At 40.9% G+C, this 22937-nt stretch overlaps 1 protein-coding gene across 1 annotated transcript in view; it reads left to right on the top strand.

The window, feature by feature from the left end:
* ANO6 (anoctamin 6) overlaps positions 1–22671 on the top strand; it is a 125063-nt gene extending 102392 nt beyond the window's left edge. Inside the window, exons 11-20 of the mRNA XM_074167612.1 lie at positions 1515–1660; positions 3168–3245; positions 4778–5003; positions 5879–6048; positions 6616–6713; positions 9602–9732; positions 10626–10831; positions 16621–16820; positions 17281–17386; positions 18328–22671. Of these exons, the coding sequence (XP_074023713.1) occupies positions 1515–1660; positions 3168–3245; positions 4778–5003; positions 5879–6048; positions 6616–6713; positions 9602–9732; positions 10626–10831; positions 16621–16820; positions 17281–17386; positions 18328–18534 (1568 nt within the window). The 3' untranslated portion in view covers positions 18535–22671. The remainder of the gene's footprint in view (positions 1–1514; positions 1661–3167; positions 3246–4777; positions 5004–5878; positions 6049–6615; positions 6714–9601; positions 9733–10625; positions 10832–16620; positions 16821–17280; positions 17387–18327) is intronic.
* The last annotated feature ends 266 nt before the right edge of the window (positions 22672–22937 follow it).

The following is a 22937-nucleotide window of genomic DNA, read 5'->3' as shown; positions in this document are numbered from 1 at the left end:
GACCTGGCTGCTGGCTTATTTTAGCACAGAGGCTATCACAGAAGGATGTGAAGGATAGCCCTGCACATCTCGACTCCCCAGCAGCAGCTGGATTTGCAGCTGGAGCAAATCAGTGTAGCCTGTAGCTTCCTGTGATTTGAGCTGGGGTCCCCAACCAGCAGTTAGAGGTTCATGGAAGACTAATCCCCTTGCTCTGCAGGAGAAGGCAGATGTGATCTTCAGGCCCACTGCTTGGGATGGCCTTTGTTCTTCTAAGCATGAAGTAGTCCTTGTGAAAGAGGCCCCTGAACAATCAGGGGAGGAGGGTTTCCTGGGGTTTTGCCTGTGTGCAGATGGCAAGGTCATCTCACAGCCCAGCCCATGGAGCTTTCTGGGTTTTTAATGCTTCAGTTTGGGGTTTGTTGACCACACCTGATTTTGGAAATAACCTTTAAAATTTGGACTTGTAACTGCATGCCATCAATGTTTCATCATTCAGGATGAATGGCCAAACTAATAAAAAAAGAACTTTTAGGGTTAATTGCTCCCAGACAATGGGAGTAATGAGGAGTGCAGTGACGGGATGCTGACTTCTCCTGCTGACTCCTTCTGGAGGCAGTGCTTGCAGAACCATGTCATTCATTTAATCTTAGGATGCACTGTCTTCAGTAACAAAACATCAGGGTGCACTGGGGAGCATGGTACTGACACCTATCATCCTGAACGCCTCCCAGCCTTCTCAGCTGGGTTGGTCATTGCCTTTGCTGCCAGATCTGCCTGCATCATGTCTCGGGCCAAGATAATGAGTTTGGCTGGATCCATGTCTAGCCAGTACCACTTAGACTTCTGTGTACCTGGTCCCCCAGCACTTCCAGTGATAGGAGCACAGTCTAGGGAACTGGCTGACCCATCCCAGGGAGTTTCTAAGCTCCACGCCATGCAAAAAGAGCTGCTGCCCCTTCAGATTGATACCAGCAGAGAAGGAAAGATGGCTGTGTTTCCGCCACTTTACCTGAACCATCATTGATTCTTGTAGTCTGCAAACTGGTAACTTGTCCAAGCAAAAATTGCAGACTGAATGAATATGAGCCTTTCCCTGTGACAATTTTGGCATGCTGAGTTTTTCTTTTCTAGAAGTGCTGCACTCTCCAGCATTTTGTCTTCGCCTATCCAACCAACGTGCTTTCTTACACATCCCATGATAAACTTTTTCAAATGTAGTCTATAGTATGAAATCCAAAGTGCTCATATTCTAGCCTTAGGCAGAAAGCAAATAAATTAATCTGTATTCTTTAGCATGTGCTTAGACTACCATTTACCTCAAGTTTCTCTTATTAAAGTACATATATATCCAAAGCAATAATTGCATAAAGAAGTAGATCCAGTTATTTTCACCATCACAGTAGCCGATAAGGGTTTTATTCCATGTCTGCGGAAAGCTGTATGGAAAACATGAGCCACATGTCATAGCCCAGGGGGTCAGGCAGCATCCAACACTGACATGGTTTTTCTCACTTTGTTTATCTTCTGGATAGTTACCTTGTTTTTGGAGTTTTGGAAGCGACGGCAAGCTGAACTGGAGTACGAATGGGACACAGTTGAGTACTTAGAGCAAGAAGAACAAGTTCGCCCAGAATATGAAGCTCGATGCACTCATGTAGTAATGAATGAAATCACACAGGTAAGGAATATTCCGGTAACTGGTGATGGCTACTGCAATACACACGCTGTGGGAAGACACTATGAAAATGGTGGATCTGGTCTGGAGCTGTGTAAATCAGCAGTGCTTCAAGGAGAGCTGATAAACTGGCCTGGAAATAGCAAACTTATAAAGTACAGATGCATGGGAGGGGATTTATACCTAACTGTAGGCACCTTGAAGTAATTGCCTGTTTGAGGAGCTTGCACTGCTGAAGTTCCTGTGTCATAAATAAACAGAAGTAGGCATCATCCCCAGCTTAGGATACTAAGTCTACTTTATTAAATCCCCCAAGAAATGATTCAGTGTTGCTGCCAGAGGCCAAGATCACAGAGAATTTGCTATCTTTGCCTAAGAATGCATCAGGAAAAAAGGGTGAAATAGAGGGAAAGATGTTACATTGTATATCATGCCAAGACTGTTTTTTTAACCAAAGATGTTTCTGTTTGAAACAGGTATAAATAGGTATTGTTGCTAAGTGCATGTCAATGCAATTACAATCAATAACAGCAAACTCACAGCAACAAGGATAATCCTCATTTCAATGAAAAAGGATTCATATTTATGAGGATCTTAGTTTAGATCTCTATTTATTATACATTTTGAGTAGCTTTAGCTTCTGTATCTCACTCCAGCTTAGCCTCACTTTTTAGTATTCTCTGTCAATATATTACTCTGGCATACATCAGATCACTTGCGTTGCTTTCACATCTCATCCACATTATACTAATGTATATTAGAGGGCACTTGAAAAGTTTTAAAATTAACTGCCATAGTTGAAATTATCCTATATAGATCTTCTTTTTATATCTTGTACTAAAAAAACAAACCAAAACAAAACAAAAAAAAAACCTGGTTCTGTTTAAAAGCTTATGAACCTATGCCTTAATGTATAAAGTCATAGCTAGAAAGTTCCTTTCAGACAGTTCAAAGAGTGAAGAAAATATACTAAAACATAATGATTTTGATCCTCAGAGATCCTATAAAGACTTGGTGAATTTTCACACCACCATATTGAGGTAGGTATTTTCCCTGGGAAAGCCATCCCATTGTTCCTATGGGATCAACTGAGAAATACAGAGATTGGGGACAAAAAATTTAGTGTCTGCTAATTTTAGCCAAGGAGGTTTGAAAGCTAATGGCCTTGGATACCATAACCAGCCAAGAAGGATGAGTCCATTGAAAAGGACTATACATCCTGTCATAGCTGAAGTCAGTAAGAGCTGAGGACACTCAGCCTCTGTGGAAGTCATTTTTATCTTATAATGGGCAGAAAAAAAGAAAAAAAAAAGACACATGTAATCAGGCAAGACTTTTGAAATCATGAATAAATGTGAGTTTCCAGGACAACAAAGCAGGAAAGGAAACAAAACCAGAGGCTTTGTTCCTTTTTTCTGCCCTCAATATCATAAAGGGTTTAATTGCAGTACCCAAAAAATCTGAAGAAAAGATTGGGTGCATCCTTGATCTGTTTCTAAATCTTTTACAGCAAGAAGAATATGTGCCATACACTGCCTGTGGGAAGTGCATAAGGATGACCTTCTGTACAAGTGCAATCTTCTTCTGGGTAAGTTCTTCTCATATTCTTCTCTTATTCTTTCACCTCATGAATTCACTTCTCTAGTTAGTGTCTAAGAAAAAAAGATCCTTCTGAACTGAACAAAAGGTAACAAAGGAGCAGGTTCAGCTGGATTTCCATCTTATGCATAAACCAAGCCCATAAGGTTATGGACCCACATGGAGAAGGTAGCTGTAGCCACCAAATACTCATTAGCAGACAGTCAATAGATAATCATCAACATATCCTGCAGCTGTAGCTTGCAAGTCATGCTGCTGAATGTGGTCCATTGGTTTTTCCCTCATTATTTTAAGATAAATGTCTTTGCTTTTGGTGGGGGGACCAGGGGAAAAACTTTGGTTTATATGCTTTCCTGCCAGTTTCTATCCTACTTGTTCCAGCTGTTTGCTTCAATATCGTGTCTCACAGTCCTGGGCCTCTCTCAGGTTTTTCATTTCACTTAACACAGGAAAGCTGGGCACTCTCTAATCTACCAGAGCTGCTGCTTTAATTACAACTAAAACTTGAAAGCAGTCCAGTCACCCATGAAACAATCTCTAATGCGGTGAGCATGCCCAGAGAGGTCGCCTTGAAAAGCTCAGTGTTTTACCATGCTGCCTGTCTTCCTTCCCTGTAACACAAACTGCAGCTGGAAAAGACCTCATCCTAAGTGACAGGAGACAGATAGGAGATAGAGTGGTGGCCGGCAGCCCAGGAGAGCCTAAACGTTAACACATCTTAAATACAAAGGAAAGAATGCTGACTTGCTGTTGGATTTAAATAGGCAGAACTTCAGGTTGAAGGGAAGAGATTTGGTCTGGGTTTGTCATTTGTGTTGCTGCACTGTCTTATTATGTGCAGGGAGTGGGGAGGTAGGTGGGTCCATGGCAATTTGCAGAGATAGTGAAAAAAAGCTTCCCAGCTCTATGGTTGTCAATCTGAACAATAGCTAGAGAACTAGCAAGAAATAAAAGCAGGAGAAGCAGAAAGAGAGAAGATGGCAAGCAAGATGGGGTGCATGGATCATTTTACAACTCCTGCAGATTACATGACTTGGCTTAAAATTTGTCTATTCCTTTGAGGGGCCTGTAGTCTGTAATATTATCATGTGAAAGAGAAGGTACAGCCCCCTCCATAGTCAGTGCCGCCTTGCTAGTACATTTCCCGTCCTGCCAATTGCCCAATGTCAAAAGAGGGAGATTTCTCCCATCACATGGCTCGAGGCGTAAGATTTGATTATACATCTCATTATCTTTGCTTGCATCGGTACAAACCTTGTTATTAGTCATAAACCAGACCATCTCTTTTCATTCCTGCAGATTGACTATGCTGCATGAAAAAAAAAAAGGGGGGGCTTCTTTCATGGATTCTAAATTTATTGCCTTCTATCTTATTTGAGCATCCCCTTGCACGCATCTTATGCGATGGAATGACAGGCACACAATGAGTTTCCTTTTGCCTATTGTAAAAAGTATTTCAAACACACTTTTTCCCAAAGCCAGTGGTTCAATATTAACATCTTTCTTGCATTCCCTTGGCAGATTCTTTTGATTATTGCTTCAGTTATTGGAATCATTGTCTACAGGCTCTCGGTTTTCCTGGTGTTTTCTGCAACGTTGTCACAGCACATTAACGGAACGGAGGCGATCCGCAAGTACCTGACTCCACAGACAGCCACTTCAGTAACTGCTTCGCTCATCAGCTTTATAGTCATTATGGTTCTCAACATCATCTATGAAAAAGTGGCAATCCTGATTACTGACTTCGGTATGCTGCTGCTGTACCTCAGATAGAAAGTTGGGGTAAAATAGCAAGAAATAATGACATTTATATGTATAATAAGAATTCCAGTAAATGAATACCTCTACCACATATTTCAGAATTTTCCCACCAAATCACACAATACCACCTAGAAACTTTCAAATACAGATTTTCTCAATATCAAAGGAATATGATACTCAGCTCTTTGCCTGAAAACTTGTATAGCCAGCATGAAAGATCAATTGTTTACAGTTTTGTGCTTCTGAAACAGACAAAGCAAAGAAAATTACTGTAATAACCAAGCTTTATGAAAACAGATCAGTAAGGCATAACACATTCAATTACATTAGCTTTTGTTTATGGGGAAAATAGCTATTTTCTTGTAAATAAATGAAATAAGGTCACTTTTCCAAAGCTAGATACCATTCCCATGTTATTAAATAGATAAACAGTTGCAAATATTATTATTCTTTATATCCAGGCCATCATCATTACAGTCGCTATTTTACTTCAGATGTGTGAAGTAGTGCGGTGTTTTAATATAGTTTCATTTAATACTGTTCCATCAGTTCAAAGTGTTACATTTGCATCTTTCCTGAGTGTGCTGGATTTGGGTGCTTTTTTTTTCCCTGAGTTATCAGAATTTTTGCTTGTTCTTTTTCTTTATTGTCAGGGAAAGAGTTCTTTCCTTTTTACAACCCATATAGTTTTAGAATTACCATAATGGTTACAGTATACTTGGGGATTATGTACAATCTAATTTATAATGTTCTCAGTCATATTAAGGAATACAAGGCATACACATACTTTTCCAGCTGAGGCTCTAAAGCAGCTTGTAAGTTACTTGTAGGTTGGCACTTTTTTTTTTTTTTTAATTGCAGAGCTTCCAAGAACACAGACTGATTATGAAAACAGTCTGACCACAAAGATGTTCTTGTTCCAGTTTGTCAACTACTATTCTTCATGCTTCTACATAGCCTTCTTTAAGGGTAAATTTGTTGGTCACCCTGGAAATCCAGTTTATTGGCTAGGAAAGTATCGCAATGAAGAGGTAAGAATGTATGACAGTGTTTGTTTTTAAACAGCAGGAGTCATTAGTCCAGGCATTCTGCTGCAGTTAGGAGTGTATAGCACAGTTGTGCATATTTAAGTTAAGAGTTCAAAAAGTGCCAGCCTCCCAAGCCAACTGCCTCCTTAGTAACCCCTAGCATAAAAGAATATGACATGAGACCAGTTGGGCTTAGAAATGTATTACACATACCCAGACAAGCTTCTTTTCCCACGGTCCAACAAACCGTGAATTGGCACATGAGAAGGGGAGAACATCAGTACAGCGTTCCTGTTCTGCTGGGTGACCCTCGCCTGGTGACAGCAACTTACAGAGCTGCATGATTTCACCTGGCATTGCACTTGTTCACTGGTGTCCTTTCAACCTATCGTATGTGACCTGGAACTGGCTTTTGCATACCTTACTGGAAAGGTTTGCTTAAATAGTCGTCTTGTATTGGTTTAAGAAATGTTATAATCTTGAACCAGGAATACATTTTTTTCAATGCTTTGTTCGTGCCTGAAAAGTTACTCAACTTCAAAATTTTTTCATGTCTCTCCCAACCTTCAGTGTGATCCAGGTGGATGTCTCCTTGAACTTACAACTCAGCTTGCCATCATAGTAGGAGGTAAAGCAATCTGGAACAACATTCAAGAAGTGCTTCTTCCGTAAGTTCAAGCTATTAAGTAATCCACTCTTTCATATTTGAAAGATACAGCTTTTGCTTCATGTGTTCAGGCATTTGGTCACTAAATCTGATAGGCGCATATTGTATTCTAAAAGAATAGGCTAGTCTTTTGGGGCCTTTTTAGACAGTTTGGATATTTTCGGTCTGGTAGCTCTGTGCTCCTGTCTCTGTTCTGACTCATTTTAGTTCTAATCAGAAATGCTTCCTTCCTTGGCAAATCAGACTCAATGTGTTTCAGGCTGGACATTTAAAACTGAGGCAATAGAAGCTCTGAAATTATTAAACTAAAGACTGTTGCTTAATATTGAGTGGAATGATTTGCTGTTAGACATGAGGCTTTTAAAAGTCATGCATAAGTTACTTCTTTAACTAGTTTAGTTTTACAGTCATATTTGACATTCATAGTGCCTACACTTTCTCTTTCATGTTTTAATGTAAACAATAAGCAAAGTGCTAACTATGAATGCACTCCATTTCGTTTAGGTTAAGATACTACCCACAACTCTGTTCCTTCTCCCTGGACTTGTTCTTTATTTTATGCTAATCAGTGCCTGTTATGTTGCTTGGAGTAGGGAACTCCCAGTTTGCTCATGCCCTCCTGAGTACCATAAGCACCAGCCCACAGCATTGTATACCCTCTGGCTGTGGTTCTTCCAAGCCCATGAACTGTGCTGCTTCTTGTGCTGCACAGTGACCCCACTTCAAAGCAGGTCATTAATCCTGTGTAGGGTTGAGGCTTGCGTGCTCTGCTCTTGAGATACGGTTCCTCTAGACCTCAGTGCTCTTTGTGTGCTGCTGGTTGCAGGATGGACCTGTAGATCTGTTCTTCTTTTCAACCTCTTCTTTTACCTGGGAAAGGGTCCCTAGGCTGAACATGCCTGCAGATGTCAGCTCCAGCCATAGACAACCGACTCACCCTTCCATGTACAGGAAATATATTCATCTGACCAGAATTTTTATTTCACTTCCCAGGGTGACAAGTAGCATTTAGGTGTTGGAATACTGAGTTTCACTTCTGGATCTGGTTCTTAACTGCTCTCTCATTTTGCATCTCTGCAAATATAAAAAGAATTATTTTGGTTTTTAGTCTGTTGATAGACATTCACCCTTTTTTTTTGAATATGGTTCTTTGACTGCTGAAAATGGCTACAGCCAATTCATCAGTTTTCTTAAATTCTCATGCAAGCCTTTCAGATGAGAAGATCACCCTCACTTTGACCCCTGGGAAAGCGAAGGAACAGCTTATCCTGGAAACCATTTCCAGGCATATGAAGGACAAGAAAGTCCAGGGGTAGTCAGTATGTATTCACCATGGCGAAGTCAAAGAAGGTTGACTGACCTGCTAACCTTCTATGATGCAATGACTGGCTTGGTAGATGGAGGGAGAGCAGTGGATATTGTCTACCTGGACGTCAGTAAGGCTGTTGATATTGTCTTCCATAAAAGCCTCGTAGAGAAGCTATTGAAGTGTGCGCTGGATTAGCAAACAGTAAGGTGGACTGAAAACTGGCTGAATGGCCAGTCCCAGAGGGTGGTGATCAATGGCATGAAGTCTAGTTGGAGGCTAGTCACTAGTGGTGTACCCCAGGGATCACTACTGGGTCCCATCCTGTTTAACATCTTCGTTAATGATCTGAATGAGGGGACAGAGTGCACCCTCAGCAAGTTTGCTGATGACACCAAACTGATAAGTCAGAGGGTTGTACTACCACACAGAGGAACCTTGGCATGCTGGAGAAATGGGCGCACAAGAACCTCATGGAATTCAACAAGGGGAAGGGCAAAGTCCTGCACCTGGGGAAGAACAACCTCATGCACCGGTATATGCTGGGGCCACCCAGTTGGAAAGCAGCTTGGCATAAAAGGGACTTGAGATCCTGGTGGACACCCAAGTTGAACTTGAGCCAGCAATGTGCCCTTAGGGAAAAGAAGGCCAATGGTATCTTCAGCTGCATTAGAAGAAGTGTTGCCAGCAGGTTGACGGAGGTGATCCTTCCCCTCTTCTCAGCATCGGGGAGTCCACACCTGGAGTGCTGCATCCAGTTCTGGGCCCACCTGTACGAGACATGGACTGAAGAAAGTCCAACAAAGGGCCACAAGGATGATGAAAGGACTGGAGCACTTCCAGTGGAGAGGCTGAGAGAGCTGGGTCTGTTCAGCCCAGAGAAGAGAACGTCCAAGGCAATCTCATCAATGTGTACAAATACCCGAAGGGCAAGATTAAAGAAGAGGGAGACAGACCAATCTCTGACTAATGCCCAGTGACAGGACCAGAGGCAATGGGCACAAACTGAAACACAGGAGGTTCCCTCTGAACATAAGAAAACATCTTTTTACTGTAAAAGTGACGCAGTACTGGCACAGGTTGCCCAGGGAGGCTGTGGAGGCTCCATCCTTGGAGATACTCAAAAGCTGTCTGGACACAGTGCTGGGCAACTGGCTCTAGGTGACACTGCCTGGCAAGGAGGGGTTGGACCAGGTGACCTCCAGAGGTGACTTCCAACCTCAACCATTATATAATTCTGTGAATTTTGTAATCAAAAGGAATTAATCTGTCTAACCACAGGCCTACATTTAACTTGATTTTGTGTTACTTGAATATTTTGTGGTCATTCACCTGTACAACATAAGTATAAATCACTATGATTCTGATATGTTGCCCTTTCTTATTTATGTTTGTAAATAACTGCTTTCAGGATAAGGCAACAGGTGATTCTACTCACATCTGAAGGAAGTTCTCAGTAATTCAAGAATAACTAAATCCACTCTTCAAAGCTATAACAGCACAAATGTCAAATTTGTTTCCATTTACTGAACTTTTTAGGTTATTTTACCAATGTTAGTGGTCTTTTTCTCCCTGGCTGATAGTTGGGTTAAGAATCTAATCGGAAGATACAGTGCAGCTGCTCGATCAGAAAAAGTTGTTCCACGCTGGGAACAGGACTACCACCTGCAGCCCATTGGAAAACTTGGACTGTTTTATGAATATCTTGAAATGGGTAAGTAGCGGTTTAGTTTGGATTCATTATCACTGCTGGGTACAAATATGCTCTAAAGAAAATCTTTGTACAAGCAGAGCTTAATAAATGTATAGACAGAGGACATGAACGTTTTCCCAAGACAAGTTTTGATGAGCCGTGCTGGGCCATCTTGTCTAGACCGTGCTTTTGCCAAGAAAGGTTGGCCCAGATGATCCTTGCGGTCCCTTCCAATCTGGTAGTCTATGGTTCCATGATCACATAATGCTTTGCAAGCTTTTATGAAGCAGCTAAGCCTCAATCCAATTTATAACTAGGAAACAGCACATGATTGTACAAGGAGGAGAACTGCTGCTTCTTTGCCCCATCCTCTGAGAAATGCATCCAGAAGGCAGACCACTACCATGTTCTGATGTTGTGCAGCAGAGCCCTGTGTCAGACTGCTCTGCTAGGGACTGCAGTCACCAGGACTTGTCACTGGTCTCATGGGAGCCGGCAGATCTCCAATTTGTTGCCACCATCCATTCTGTCACAGCATTGCCAGCATACGTGTTGCAGCACCTGGACACCAACAAGATAGTTGTTAGTTCGGGCTTTCCAGCGCAGAACTGAGACAGACAGTTGTTAAATTTCCAAGTCTTCATGATGAAGACATAAGAAAGAAAGGGTGTTTAAATATCTAGAGTGGTTCCTCTTGGTGTGTTGTGACTTGTAACATTTTCCTGTTCCCTCCACCTGGCAGGTTTTGTCGGTGCTATTGCACTCCTATCTTCTCATGCAGAGGATTCGCTAGGAACTCAGCTACTCTTTTCTCTCTCTCCTGCAGTTTGAGTATATAAAGTATATGTGACCATGTATGCTTATCTCCAGTAAGTGAAAGCCTCACCAATGTATGTGGCCTCTCCCTTTGACAGTTATACAGTTCGGCTTTGTCACTCTCTTTGTGGCATCGTTCCCCCTGGCTCCTCTTCTGGCTCTTATTAACAACATGTTGGAAATCCGGTTGGACGCGTGGAAGCTGACGACCCAGTTCAGGCGTATGGTTCCACAGAAGGCACAGGACATCGGCGCCTGGCAGCCCATCATGCAAGGCATAGCCATTCTGGCAGTGGTCACCAACGTAAGTACTGGGCCAACAGCTGCAAAAGGTAAAATGCCTTCACTGCAGGTGTCACATCCAAAGGTTGGAGTGCCAGGTGTGGCAATGGAGCACTTCAGTGATCCTAAATGAATTACGAGCATCAGTCCCTTAAGAGTTCAGCCCCTGTGAGACAGGCTCTCAGTTACTTTCCAGATGTTTTGGAAACAGAATAAGACTACTGTCTAAAATATTTTATCTAAAGAAAAGAAATTTTATTTAGTGTTGCCAGAATCTTCAAAAAGTCCATTATATATGAAGACCATAGCTCATCTTTCCTAAAATTATAGCTCATAATACAGAGAACTTTTCAGACAGTCTACAGCTAAATGCATTAATTTTGAAAAAATTAGGTTGCAGCTTAGCTAATTTATAATTGATTGTTGTTTCTAATTGTTACAGTCAATGCCTTCGTATTTGAATTTGGCTTTAAGCAGTTTTGCACTTAAAACAGAAATTCAGCTTCTTTTGTGCGTACTTAAAAATACAATGTGTGCTCAAAATTGCAGCAGTTACGTTTTGAGATCAGAATGAATTTTCTGAGAATTTGCAAATTAATCTGTTTTTCAGTTGGATTTAAAATTAATTTTAAAATAATTTCTTTAAAATATTTAGGAAAAATGAATTTTTTTTTTCTGATGAATATACTCCTAACAATGAAATTCAGACCTTTCAAATTTCCCATAGCACTGATTCACCAAGATCTCATATGTAGGCTGCATTGCAGGGAGAAAAGTAATCCATTGGACTTTACCACTGTGAATTATTTGGTTGCTTATCCTTAAACAGTAGCTAATATGGATTATCTTTCAAAAAATTCCCACTGCTGGCCTTTCTCAAAACAGCGGTGACCACTGGTTTCCTCTGCAGGGACAGTAACACCTCAGACTGTCCATGGTTAATAGCCTTTTTCCACAAAGTCACCGTTTTCTACTGTCATCAGTGAGAACAGGGATCCCTGCTGACACAGTTAAAGATAGTCACTTCCTCCAGGACCTCGTCCTTGCAGTAGTAGCACCCTATTGCACTCCATAAGAGTTTCTGGAGAAAGCAGTTGAGCCTAAAAACAAGAGTTCATCTTAGCCCAAGCTTTCACAGGAGGCTCTGCCTGTTTGGAGAATGGTGGACTTTGAGTAAGAGGAGGGTGATGGAGCTGAGCACTCTACCATAGATACTAGCCCAATAGTTAGGGCACTTATTTCAAGTAAAAGACCAGTTCAAATTTAAATGAGGGCATGAACTTATTTTCCTGTATCTCAGGCATCTTCTGTAGTTGTTAGGTGCTTGGCTGTTCTGGTGTCTTAACCTCACGGGTTCTGCTTCTCAGAAGTAATAGGACAAGTTTGTGCATTTTTTCTTCCCACACCCAGAAGAGTGTCCCTGTGTATTCCTCTCTCTTTTTTTCCCTCACTTTAAAAAGTCTTTTTTTTGCCACTGAGAGGGCCCCTGTTTTTGAAGAATGGGAAGATGAGCTTCCATGACCTATTGGGTTATCATCTTCTCAGTAGCTTGTTCTCATTATTTTGAGGTTTGGAGGTGGTACCATATAGAAACAGGAGTCCAGGGTGGATTTCAATGATTAGGAAAATTTTATACGTCAGCCTCAGCTATCAGATGTATTTTCAGATATTCAGAGGCCTCCCAGAATGGCCATTATTCTTGTTCAGAACTTTATTTTGCACTATAGAAATTCAGCAAGTATGGTAAACATATCTAGGATGTAGAGAGGAGGCTCAGGAGAACATAAAGGCAAAAAATTAAGCACAGAGAAATGACAGATGAGGAAAGGGAACTTGAGGGTGGAAAATTTACAAGACAATCTGGGAGACAGACAGCAAGCTCGAGCGTATGCTCCAGCTGTTTTGCACTGCTCTGCTGAGGCAAACAAAGCATAAATCCAGCTGTTCCATAAGCATATGAAACATCCAAGGCCTACTAGTAAATCTGGTGTTAAAATTTAAAACAAAAGCCATTGCAACTTTGGTAACACATGTCCAGATTTTCAGTAATGTCAGGTGGTACTGGAGACACCTTTGGGGACTTTTGGTTTCATGCTTGTGCAAAAAATTGTTAATGATAACTCTCTCAGCAAATGATGCAAATCCCAACAGATAATGCAAATTCCCAGATAAAGCTTGGCTAGAAGTAGAGGCAACATTACTGGTGCATCCATGTCCTCTTTTGAACTACGCTGCTAGAAAACTTATAAAATAAAAGACAAAAAAGTTTCTGGTGCCCTGGAAGAAAAACAAATATGTTGTACTACTGGAGAAGCTAACTGTCTTTCCTAGGCAATCCGGCTGGATTTTATAATACCACTATGAAATAAAAAGCTGAATATGCATCTTAAAGTTACTTTAAAATATTGTTACGTTAGTCATAGTCCTTATGATATTCAGGGCAGAGTTAAAGTGGCTTTCTCCTTATGTGTCATATCCCTCAAAGCATCGCTGAAACCATGGGAGTCCTCAAAGTATATTGACAGCTTGGTTTTACTCCTGTCCTCCTTGACAGACACTCAATCCCAGCGTTCATGTGACTGTTAACTGCAGGTGTGTTTCTTTTAAAGTTGCCCTGTTTGTAGGTCTCACGAGCTAGATATGGTTAATGTCAGTGGGAATGAAGTGCATTTGCCACTGATACCGGTGGGGTTATTAGCATGCGAGGGGCACAGCACCAGAGACTGCTATGCTCAAAAGGCCCTGCTGCAGGTGTTGTAAGGACCTCAAAGAGATCAGTGTTTCTTGCTAATGAAGTGTGGGCTATAAAACCATACACTAGATCAAATGCTAAAACCTGTTTTCGTCCTTTAAGTATGTTTTTTTCTGGTTTGACATCCAGGATCTAGTCTAGGTCACCAGTCTTTCCTTTCTCATCCTTGCCTTGATTTTTCTTCAGTACAAAGAAAGTGTTTCTTCTCTTCTGTGTGACTTGTGATTTGACTTGGGTAGCGTCTCATCTCCTCCTGCATGCATTACCTTTGTAACACCTGCTAGTAGCTTGCAAGCAACTTTTGCACAAAACTATCAGTTTTGCAACTGGCCACTCAGGCCCTGGACTTGCTGTTGCATAATACCAAAGCATCTGCTGTTCATTTGAAGACTGATTTTAATTAGTTATGGTAAAAATGGAAAATTGTATTCAGCAAAGCTTGGGAAGCAGAGAATGTGCTATTTGTTTGTAGTCCTCCAGTGCAATACCCTAAAATGCAGACCATAATTCAGGAGGAAAAAAAGGTTTTTCCTTTGAGAGGATGCCGTAGGATAAGCTTTCCTATTTCTGCCCTTGCAGCTCTCTGGAGCACATCTGGAGATCATTCCAAGAGAGGGAGGAGAGTGGGACAGGATTCAGATTTAGGATGATGAGAGATCTGGGGCCTTGCAAAAAAAATTCACTAAGAGCAAATATTAAGTTGTGTAAATACCATATGCCAGCATCTTTCTAAATGATACACAGAGGCAGCATCAAACTCATTTGGTCCAAAGGGAGAAGGGATTTTTTTGCCTTACTGTTCAGTTGCTATTGGTTCGTTTATGGTCTGACTGGATGAGCTAATGAACAGAATGAAATTATATGTAACTAAAACTCTCTGTGCTTGTACTTCAGTTAAAAACAGAGTAATTTAGGTGTGAGGTCTTCTCCCTGCAACTGAAGGGCATAGTAATATATATTTCTTGTCCGCCAAAAACACCTACTCTGCGTGTAAATATAAACAACACATAATTTTCACTTCATTGCATACTGGCATGTAATCCTTAAAAACAGTTTTTAAAAGTGCATGCCAACTACACTTGTTTTAAGCCAAAGTACAGTACCAAAAAAAAAATCTTATCCTTGAAAATTTTAGATGAGTTTATTTTAGTCTTAGGACGCCTCCCTTTTCTTTCTCACCAGCCAAATTAACTTTCTCTCAACTGAACTCAATTGTAACAATATTCTGGAAAATCAAATATAGATTTTGGACCATGGTCTCAATCTTAAGTCTTGTTTTTAGTGCTTAATATTTGGCAGTGGTGCTACTTGAGGCGGGATGGGCCTTGCACACTTTTCAGCTCCTTGCCCGTTCCCTTCCCTGTCTTTTCCCCTTGTTGCTGCCTCTGGTATTGTGCTGGCACCAGCACTTTGGCAAACACAGGATGAACCAGGTCAGGGAGTGGATCCGGCCGCAATTCCCAGCCAGATCAGTGCCGTGGACTGATCTGCTGCACAGCTGCATGGATGCATGAGTGAACTGCTATGGGCAAAGGCAGGAGGGAGGGTGGTTGTTTTATCTATCACTGCCACCAAAGTGTTGTTTGAGGAACTGTAGAAGAGATGGCTGCATTTTTTTTTACACCTTTCTCCTCTCTCCCTTTCCCTCTTTTTCAACTGTTACAAATACCTCCTCAGGTTGGGGCTCTCTTGCTGGGAATGCTGCACCAAGGTGGACAATTTTTGTCCCATGCCCTGAAAATAAGCAAATATGAGGGCATGAATCAGTGACTGGCTTGAAGGAGAATAAAATACAGATATTAACCAGCTCTTATGTTCCTCTGTTACCTATTACTGCTTTACTTTGCCACTTCCTCTGTCCCACATATTTCCTATAGCTTTTTTCTGCCCCTCTTATGCATCTCTGCCTAAACCTCCCACCCCCCGATCCCAATAGCTCCCTACTTCACACCTTTCTCGTCCATGTCTCTGCCCTGGTTCTTTGCATCCGTGTTGTCGAGTGGGTTTTTTTTCCCCTGCCATGGCACAAAAGACTTCTCTTTCAGCCCTGGAGTGCAGCTCATCGCTCCTTCCTAGGTGCTGGGCACCAGAGACGCCTGTCATCATGAGTTGGCTGGGCAGCCTCTTGCTAGGCACTCAGCTGCAGATCTTGCCAGTGGAAAGTCTTCCTCACAGGGGAACCTTTTGAATTTGCAATAGCAGAGGAGGAGATTGGCTAACATAGTTAGCCTGTCCTCCACAATAGGATGTTTTGGGAAGTTTATGAGTTTAGAGAAGACTTCCCACAACAAACCCACGGATCCAATTTCTTACCCAGTTTGTGACTAGCAGACTGAGTAGGACAGGGACTCTCTTGGGAGCAAGATAAAAACAAATGGTCACGTCATATGTAAAACAGCACTATGCAGCTGCTACTAAAAAAATTGTCTTGGCATCAAGAGCAGTTTCCACATGTACTGACATTGAAACTTATGAAGCAACAACTGCCAAGATGAATTTGGGCTGGCTAGCACCTCAGAAAGAGCGGGATGTTTCTGGGGTCAGAGATGCATCAGCTACATATATAATTTATTTAATTCCTTTACTCAAACCTCAGGGTTCCTGCTGAAATTTAATTTTCTTTTACTGAAGGACTCTTCTGTTGTTTCCATGAGTTTCATCAGGCAGGATTTCTTTAAGCATCTCATAAGTACATCTGATAGCAAGCACATTTGCTGAAGGTTACCTTAGAGTACTTTAAGGTGAGTTTGGCTGCTGACCTCCACTGCATGCTCATGAGGAAAGAAGTGTATTATAGTATAACTTTTTTAAGGCATCCAGCAGAGCTAGCATAATTTAAAAACCATACAGAGTGCACATTCCAGAAAGAGATTGTTTTATGCCTGTGAGTGGCTACGTGCTCATTTACAGAGGGAACCACTGACTGGAAAAGTACATATTTTCTATTTTTAGCTCATACTGTAACTTGTGAGATACTAAGTATATGGCAAAGCCATGCATATTAAGGCTTATTTCTTAAATGCTGCTCTGCCTTTTTGTCTTCTTTTTCTGAAATGCAGGCTATGATCATTGCTTTTACATCTGACATGATTCCTCGTCTGGTTTATTACTGGTCCTTTTCGGTCCCTCCTTATGGGAGTCACAGCAGTCACACTATGAAAGGGTATATAAACAGTACACTTTCCGTCTTCAATATATCAGACTTCAAGAATGCAAGCAAGCCGTTTTCCCCTTGGTTTGGGAACCAAACGACGTGCAGGCAAGTGTCAAATAAACATTCCTTTCCAAAGACAAAAAGAAATATGATTTTTTTAATATCTAAATAATCTAATTCAGTTGACAATATCCAGTAAGAAATGTTAAAACACAGTAAAAGCCAGCATATTTTCAAAGGCAGAACTGAGTGGAAGTATTCACCCATAAGTTTGTGCTATACAGAAAATTCTTACTTTCTTTTGTTTGTCTCATAATAGATACACTTACAAAAAAAAGTAATTTAAAAGTTTTAGAAGTAATTCTTAATACAATGGCCAAAAAAGGGCTTTTCAGCCAAATACAGCTTACTCTGCAGGTATAATTTTACCCATTACTGTAGTTACATGTAGCTAACTGCTCCTGGATGCGTTAGGCAGGGACATGTCTTGCTCCATCCTCTGGCCACAGTGCCGAACTGCAGAGATGCCTGAGACTAGTTCCTGACTTTCCTACCTTGCTTTCAGATACCGGGATCTCCGCTACCCGGCTGGGCACCAGCACCAATATGAGCACAACATATACTACTGGCACGTCATTGCAGCCAAGCTGGCTTTCATCATTGTCATGGAGGTAAGCGTACGGGGGTTTGAGCATTACTTATTTAAATTTCTCTTCCCTCCATGCAGAAAATCCTGCAATCAAAGACATTCTGCCCAGGCACAGCTGCCAGAGCTGGTGATGTGTGCTAGCATGGACAAGAGTTTGGGGGATGTAAATTAGGTGTAGCACAATTAGGAAAAAGAAGACTCTCAAGTCATGACATCAGCTGAGGATTGCCCCATGTGTTTGCGGTTTCTTTTCTCAAGAGCTGCAAAATTATTTTTAGTATCAGAAATAGAAGGGAAAGTTAGACCAAAAATATTTTTACATATACTTAGAGAAAGTTTGCACACAGCCTCATGAATACATATACATAGTACATGTGCACCAGGAGAGTGAAGTTTATAAAGAAAGTCACTGCAAGAGGTGAGTGTCTAGATACTCGAAAAGCAATTGCTCCTTCTTCTGCAGCTACAATCCAGGTTTATGAAAGATGGGAGTTGGTCCAAGATGAAGTGAGAGGAATATTAGGGATTAATTCATTATCAAATGTACTTAGAGCCTGTTTCAGGGATTACTGAAGTCATCAGAAACATGCAGCTGGTTAGATCAGAGTTCCCATAGCAGAGAAAAGTGCATTGACCCAGAGTCATTTGAACAAACCTAAAACGATTTTAAAAGAAACTGGAACCAATATTTCCATGCACGGGGGAAGCACTAGGTGCCAGGGTTCCCCCAAAGCAGGCAGAGAAGTCCTTGTTAAAATCAGGATTAGAAAATCAGAAATTCTTGTTTATCAGACAACTATTCTACTCATTAGTCATGTCTGCTTTTTAAAATGCTGTTCCGCTGTGATAGATACAGGTACAGAACCAGCTCAGAGTCTTAAGAGATAATGTGACATTTCATTTATAATAATAATAATGTCCTGTACAGTCTGACTGACATTTTTTCATTTTCACCTTCCCCAGCATGTCATATACTTTGTGAATTTTATTATTTCATACGTAATTCCGGATGTATCAGAAAAGACCAAGAGCAAGGTCAAACGAGAGAAGTACCTAACACAGAAACTCTTGCATGAGAACGATCTCAAAGTTGTGAAGAAAACCATGGGGAAAATAGCCGACAAAATTATCAAAGGAGTCGACAGCACTTTCCGACCTAAAGCTGAATAAGTACTTTTTTATATGGAATGACAGTATTTAGCCAACTAATACCTGTCCAGATATTACCGATAGCTAATCAAACACTTTGGATTAATTCCCTTTACTAAACAATGTTTCTTGCAACTGTTACCGGCTCATTTTCCTGTTTCCCTTGGACAAATGCAACCACTGTGTCTCAGATAGGAGTTATCAATTTTTTAAACAGCTTTAGTAGGACATATTTTTGTAACACGTGAAGATAAATATTATTTATCATCTTAAAACGATGCAGATCAATTCTCAAATACATGGAGTGCTTTCCACTTTCTTTAGGCATCAGCCATTAGATCTCTTACTTGACTTGAATAAAATCTTAAGAACAAGAATGACTTCATCACATCTTCTGAAGGAGTTTTGATTACTTGCTAATGTAAAGCCCAACTATAAAATGAGGAGGAAAAGCCAAAACATGAAGAAAAATACAACTTAAAATCATGTTGTTAAGCCATTGGAATTGACATACTAAGCGCTGTTGTGTGCTACACTGAATTAGCTATGCATACTGAGACTTGAATGGATAACAAGATATTTCAATTAATCATGGACTTGGATCAGAAGAAGCAGCAGGACTGTAAGCCCATCCTGTTCATCAATCTCTGTGTAAACAGGAGAATTGCCTTTGAAATCAATGCATACAAACTGACTTTACAGCACTCCAAGTGAGTAGAAAGCTGAGGCATTTTATCTTTCCCCAGTTAATGTTCTTTCATTAGTTCACTTGCCCATTCTGCCCTGAATGGCTATAGCCTTGAAGGTCTCCTACCTGTAACAGTAATGAATGTTAAAAGTCTTTTCACATACCAAATCAATATTTGTGGAGGGCTGTCTTTTGCATTTCTCCCACACCAGAGGCACCTTGCTCTTCTTCCCTGAAATATTTCAACATAGGAAGAACGTGGAGCTGCACCTGTTGCGATACAACATTGCATGATAAAGTAAATTCTGACAAGACCATGAATCTACTGAAACTGGAGATTGGAGTAAACCATTTAATGTGCCTTAACCATGTTATGAAGCTGTAAATAACTAGGAAGGATGGGAGAGGTGTGGGTGCATGTGCTAGAGCCATCAGTCATCTTCAAATTAGGCTGCAGATCTGCTTGGCTATTTTGGCTCCAGTTGCAAACTAGGGGGTAGGGAATTACAGACTAAGCCTGTATGTAGAGCACCGCTTTTTTGTCTGCAGTAGTGATATTCCAGATTATCAACTTGCTTTTTCTTTTAACAGTTTTAGTGGACTGATTTCTACAAATTCTGACAACCAAATTCTTGTTAAAAAAGCAAAAGTATGCCTGTACTCTGTAAATGAGGAGATTACTGTTGCATTTGTAGTTTTGTACTCTTCATAGATGTAATAGATATGCAGAATTTGTAGGCAGATTATTCATATAGCTTTTTCCATATTAAGATGTTCATTTGGAGAAACTAATTAGCGTTTATAAAATGTATTTCATCCCACTAATAACCAGAAGGAATCAAACAGCTAAATATTGTAGCAAAACTTCCAGATACTGACTGCTGTGTACCTCGAGCCTATCCTTTGAAAAGGCCACATTTAAACATTCTCTAAGCAATCCTGCTCATTCTCTAAGCAATCCTGCTTCAGCAGGGGAGTTGGACTAGGTGATCTATATGGTCCCTTCCAACTCGAAAAAAATTCAGTGAAATTCAGTGAAATTCAGTGAAACCAGAAGAGGTAGAACTTGAGGGGAGTCCTTTCAGCAGTCATGATACACGAGCCTTCACTCAGCAAGACTTTGCACGATTGTGAGAGGAAAGCTTGGTTCAAAAATCAAAGAAAGATGAAAGAAAGAGACTCACAGCTTCCAGAGAACCACTTCATTTCTGACACTGAAGGACTGAATCTTACTTATTATAATGCCCGGAAAACTTTGCATAGACACCACCTGGAGACAAAAAAGACACAGGACAGAAAAACAAGATAAACCATAACAATAAATGACAAGTCAACCAGAGCAGCGATGGAACCAGTGCTTCCTTGCACAGGGAGTTCTACCTTTTGTCATTTGTTTTGGTTGCATCAGAATCATGACAAATCTTTAATTTACCAGGAAGCAAATATAGATTGGGCAGATGGACAAACACTCAAAAGTTTCTAAACAAAGGCAGAATTTTGTACCAAAATATATCCCCTCAAATACTGGTTTGACCTTTTCCTCAGATCACAGGATGATTGGGGTTGGAAAGGACCTCTGGAGATCATCTGGTCCAACCTTGCCTTGCTCAGGCAGGGCCACCTAGAGCCAGCTGCCCAGAACCATTTCCAGATGAGTTTTGAATATCTCCAAGGACTCCACAATCTCCCTGGGCAACCTGGGCCAGTGCTTGGTCACCCTCACAGGGAAAACGTGTTTCTTGATGTTCAGAAGGAACCTCCTGTGTTTCAGTTTGTGCGCATTGCCTCTGGTCCAGTCTCACTGCATGGTATACCAAACTTCTGTTCAAAACAAATTTTTGTCCAAAAAACTGTTTCGTGGAACAATTTTAGTGAAGTACGCAGGGCTTCCCTGTGCAAAATGAGTTTAGTTAGAAAGGCTAGCCAGCTCCTGCCAGACTTGAAGCTTTTGATTTTAGCTTTGAACTGGCCATTCCCCATCTTCGGTTGTTTTCAGCTGAGAGATGCCATTTTCATACCTCCATCAGTGATCACAGCCCAGTGTGCCTTAAATACCTTTTCAGGCGTGGTGGTGGAGGGCTCGGGCTGGCAAGGAGGCATCCTTTGATAAAGGAAAAAAATGCAGCACAAAATGACCATTTCAGGTAATTATTTGGTCTTAAGAAAGTATTTATTGCCCTCTTTGAGAGGTAAAGAGACTAGGAAACAAAGGAATTTAGTGCCTTCCCTGGGGACACACTGTGAGCAGTGGCAGAGCTTGAGGCTGATTTTCAGAAGTGCCTGGTCTTCTGCTCCTTGTTTGGTTCCTGTGGCCTCTCTCAGTTGCCCTTTTTTACATCAGTTGGCAGCATTTCCTAAAGAGGGAGTTGTCCCTGAGTGTCACAGAGAGTCTACATTCCTGCCTTTAAAATAATGATTTAAAAAAAGTGTTGCATCAGCAAAGCGTGTATATCTATGACTTGGGCTCCTCCCATAATAAAATCCTTATCAGCTTCGGGTGCATTTCTAGATTACCATTTTTGTTCAGATCAGGAGTGTGCTTTTGAAACTAGTCTTCCACTTTTCCCCACTTTCTGGGCAGTGCTTCCCATCATAAACTGGTCTCGGGGCACATGGACTGGATTCCTCTTGGTTTAAACTGAACCAGAGTGCAGGTTATAGATATGCACTTAATGGTCTCCAACAGACACTTAGTCCAGAGAGCTAAAACCACAGCCAGGCTGAAGAGAGCAGTGAGCACTGCGTGGGCATCACCTAGTCAACAGCAACTTTTTGCTCTAGTGATTTGCTTCTGAAGTGCCACACTCCTTGCTAATGTAGCTGTAACATTTAGTTTCAGAAGACATTATATCAGGAATTCAGTTCAGCTTGCCATATGGACAGTGTTATGCACAGCACAGTTCTGAATGAGAGAGAAAGAAGGGGGGAAACCAACAGAGTGCCTAATAATTGCATTTTAATAGTTTGATTTAAGCTGTGCAATTTCTGTAGCCTCTACCTCCAACTGCTGAAATGTGCTCTGCTTGTTCACGGGGAGCTCTGCGCAGGCATCAGAACGAAATGCTGGGGGGGGCAGTTGCCAACGTGAGTATTTGTAACTTTTTTTATTTTTAGGCTAGGTCACTTTAATAATATTTAAAGATCTGCTTGAAGGGAAAATTAACATTTGTTTTAAACTATGACTCAATTTTAGTCTTATTTACACTTGGTATGTAGGCCAGACTCTCACTTTATAAAGATCTGTTGAAGTCAGGGTGAATTTGGACCAATGACTATTTCATTGCCTTAAGATGCACCATAAATTACAGATCGATGCCACTGTTTTAGACTCTGTGTATGTTGATAAAATTCAGAATGTAAGAATGTATTTTTTGTATTTTTTCTAAGAATGTTTGCTATTAGTTTCTGAATATTAAGATTGTATATTTATTGTCGTTAAATAAAGTCTATTTTAAAATAACAATACATCCAATGTTGATCAGCATTGTTTGTTTTTCCATGAACAATACTGCTGCTGCCAAATGCCACATTTAAATTCTTACAATGTCATCCCTGTCTAATTTCCATATTCCTTCTCTTTTTCAATCTTTTTCCATTAAACTGTTACTAGTACTGAAATTTATCTCCTGTTTTTTCTGCATCCTCTAGATGGAAGTCATTCCTTTCAACACCAAGTCGATGACAAGGACCATTATGTTCTCATACAAATAAACAGTTTAGGTCTTTATACCTTTCA

Source organism: Numenius arquata, chromosome 2, assembly GCF_964106895.1.
Source record: "Numenius arquata chromosome 2, bNumArq3.hap1.1, whole genome shotgun sequence".
NCBI lineage: Eukaryota > Metazoa > Chordata > Aves > Charadriiformes > Scolopacidae > Numenius > Numenius arquata.
This window is presented reverse-complemented; position numbering and strand designations above follow the sequence as displayed.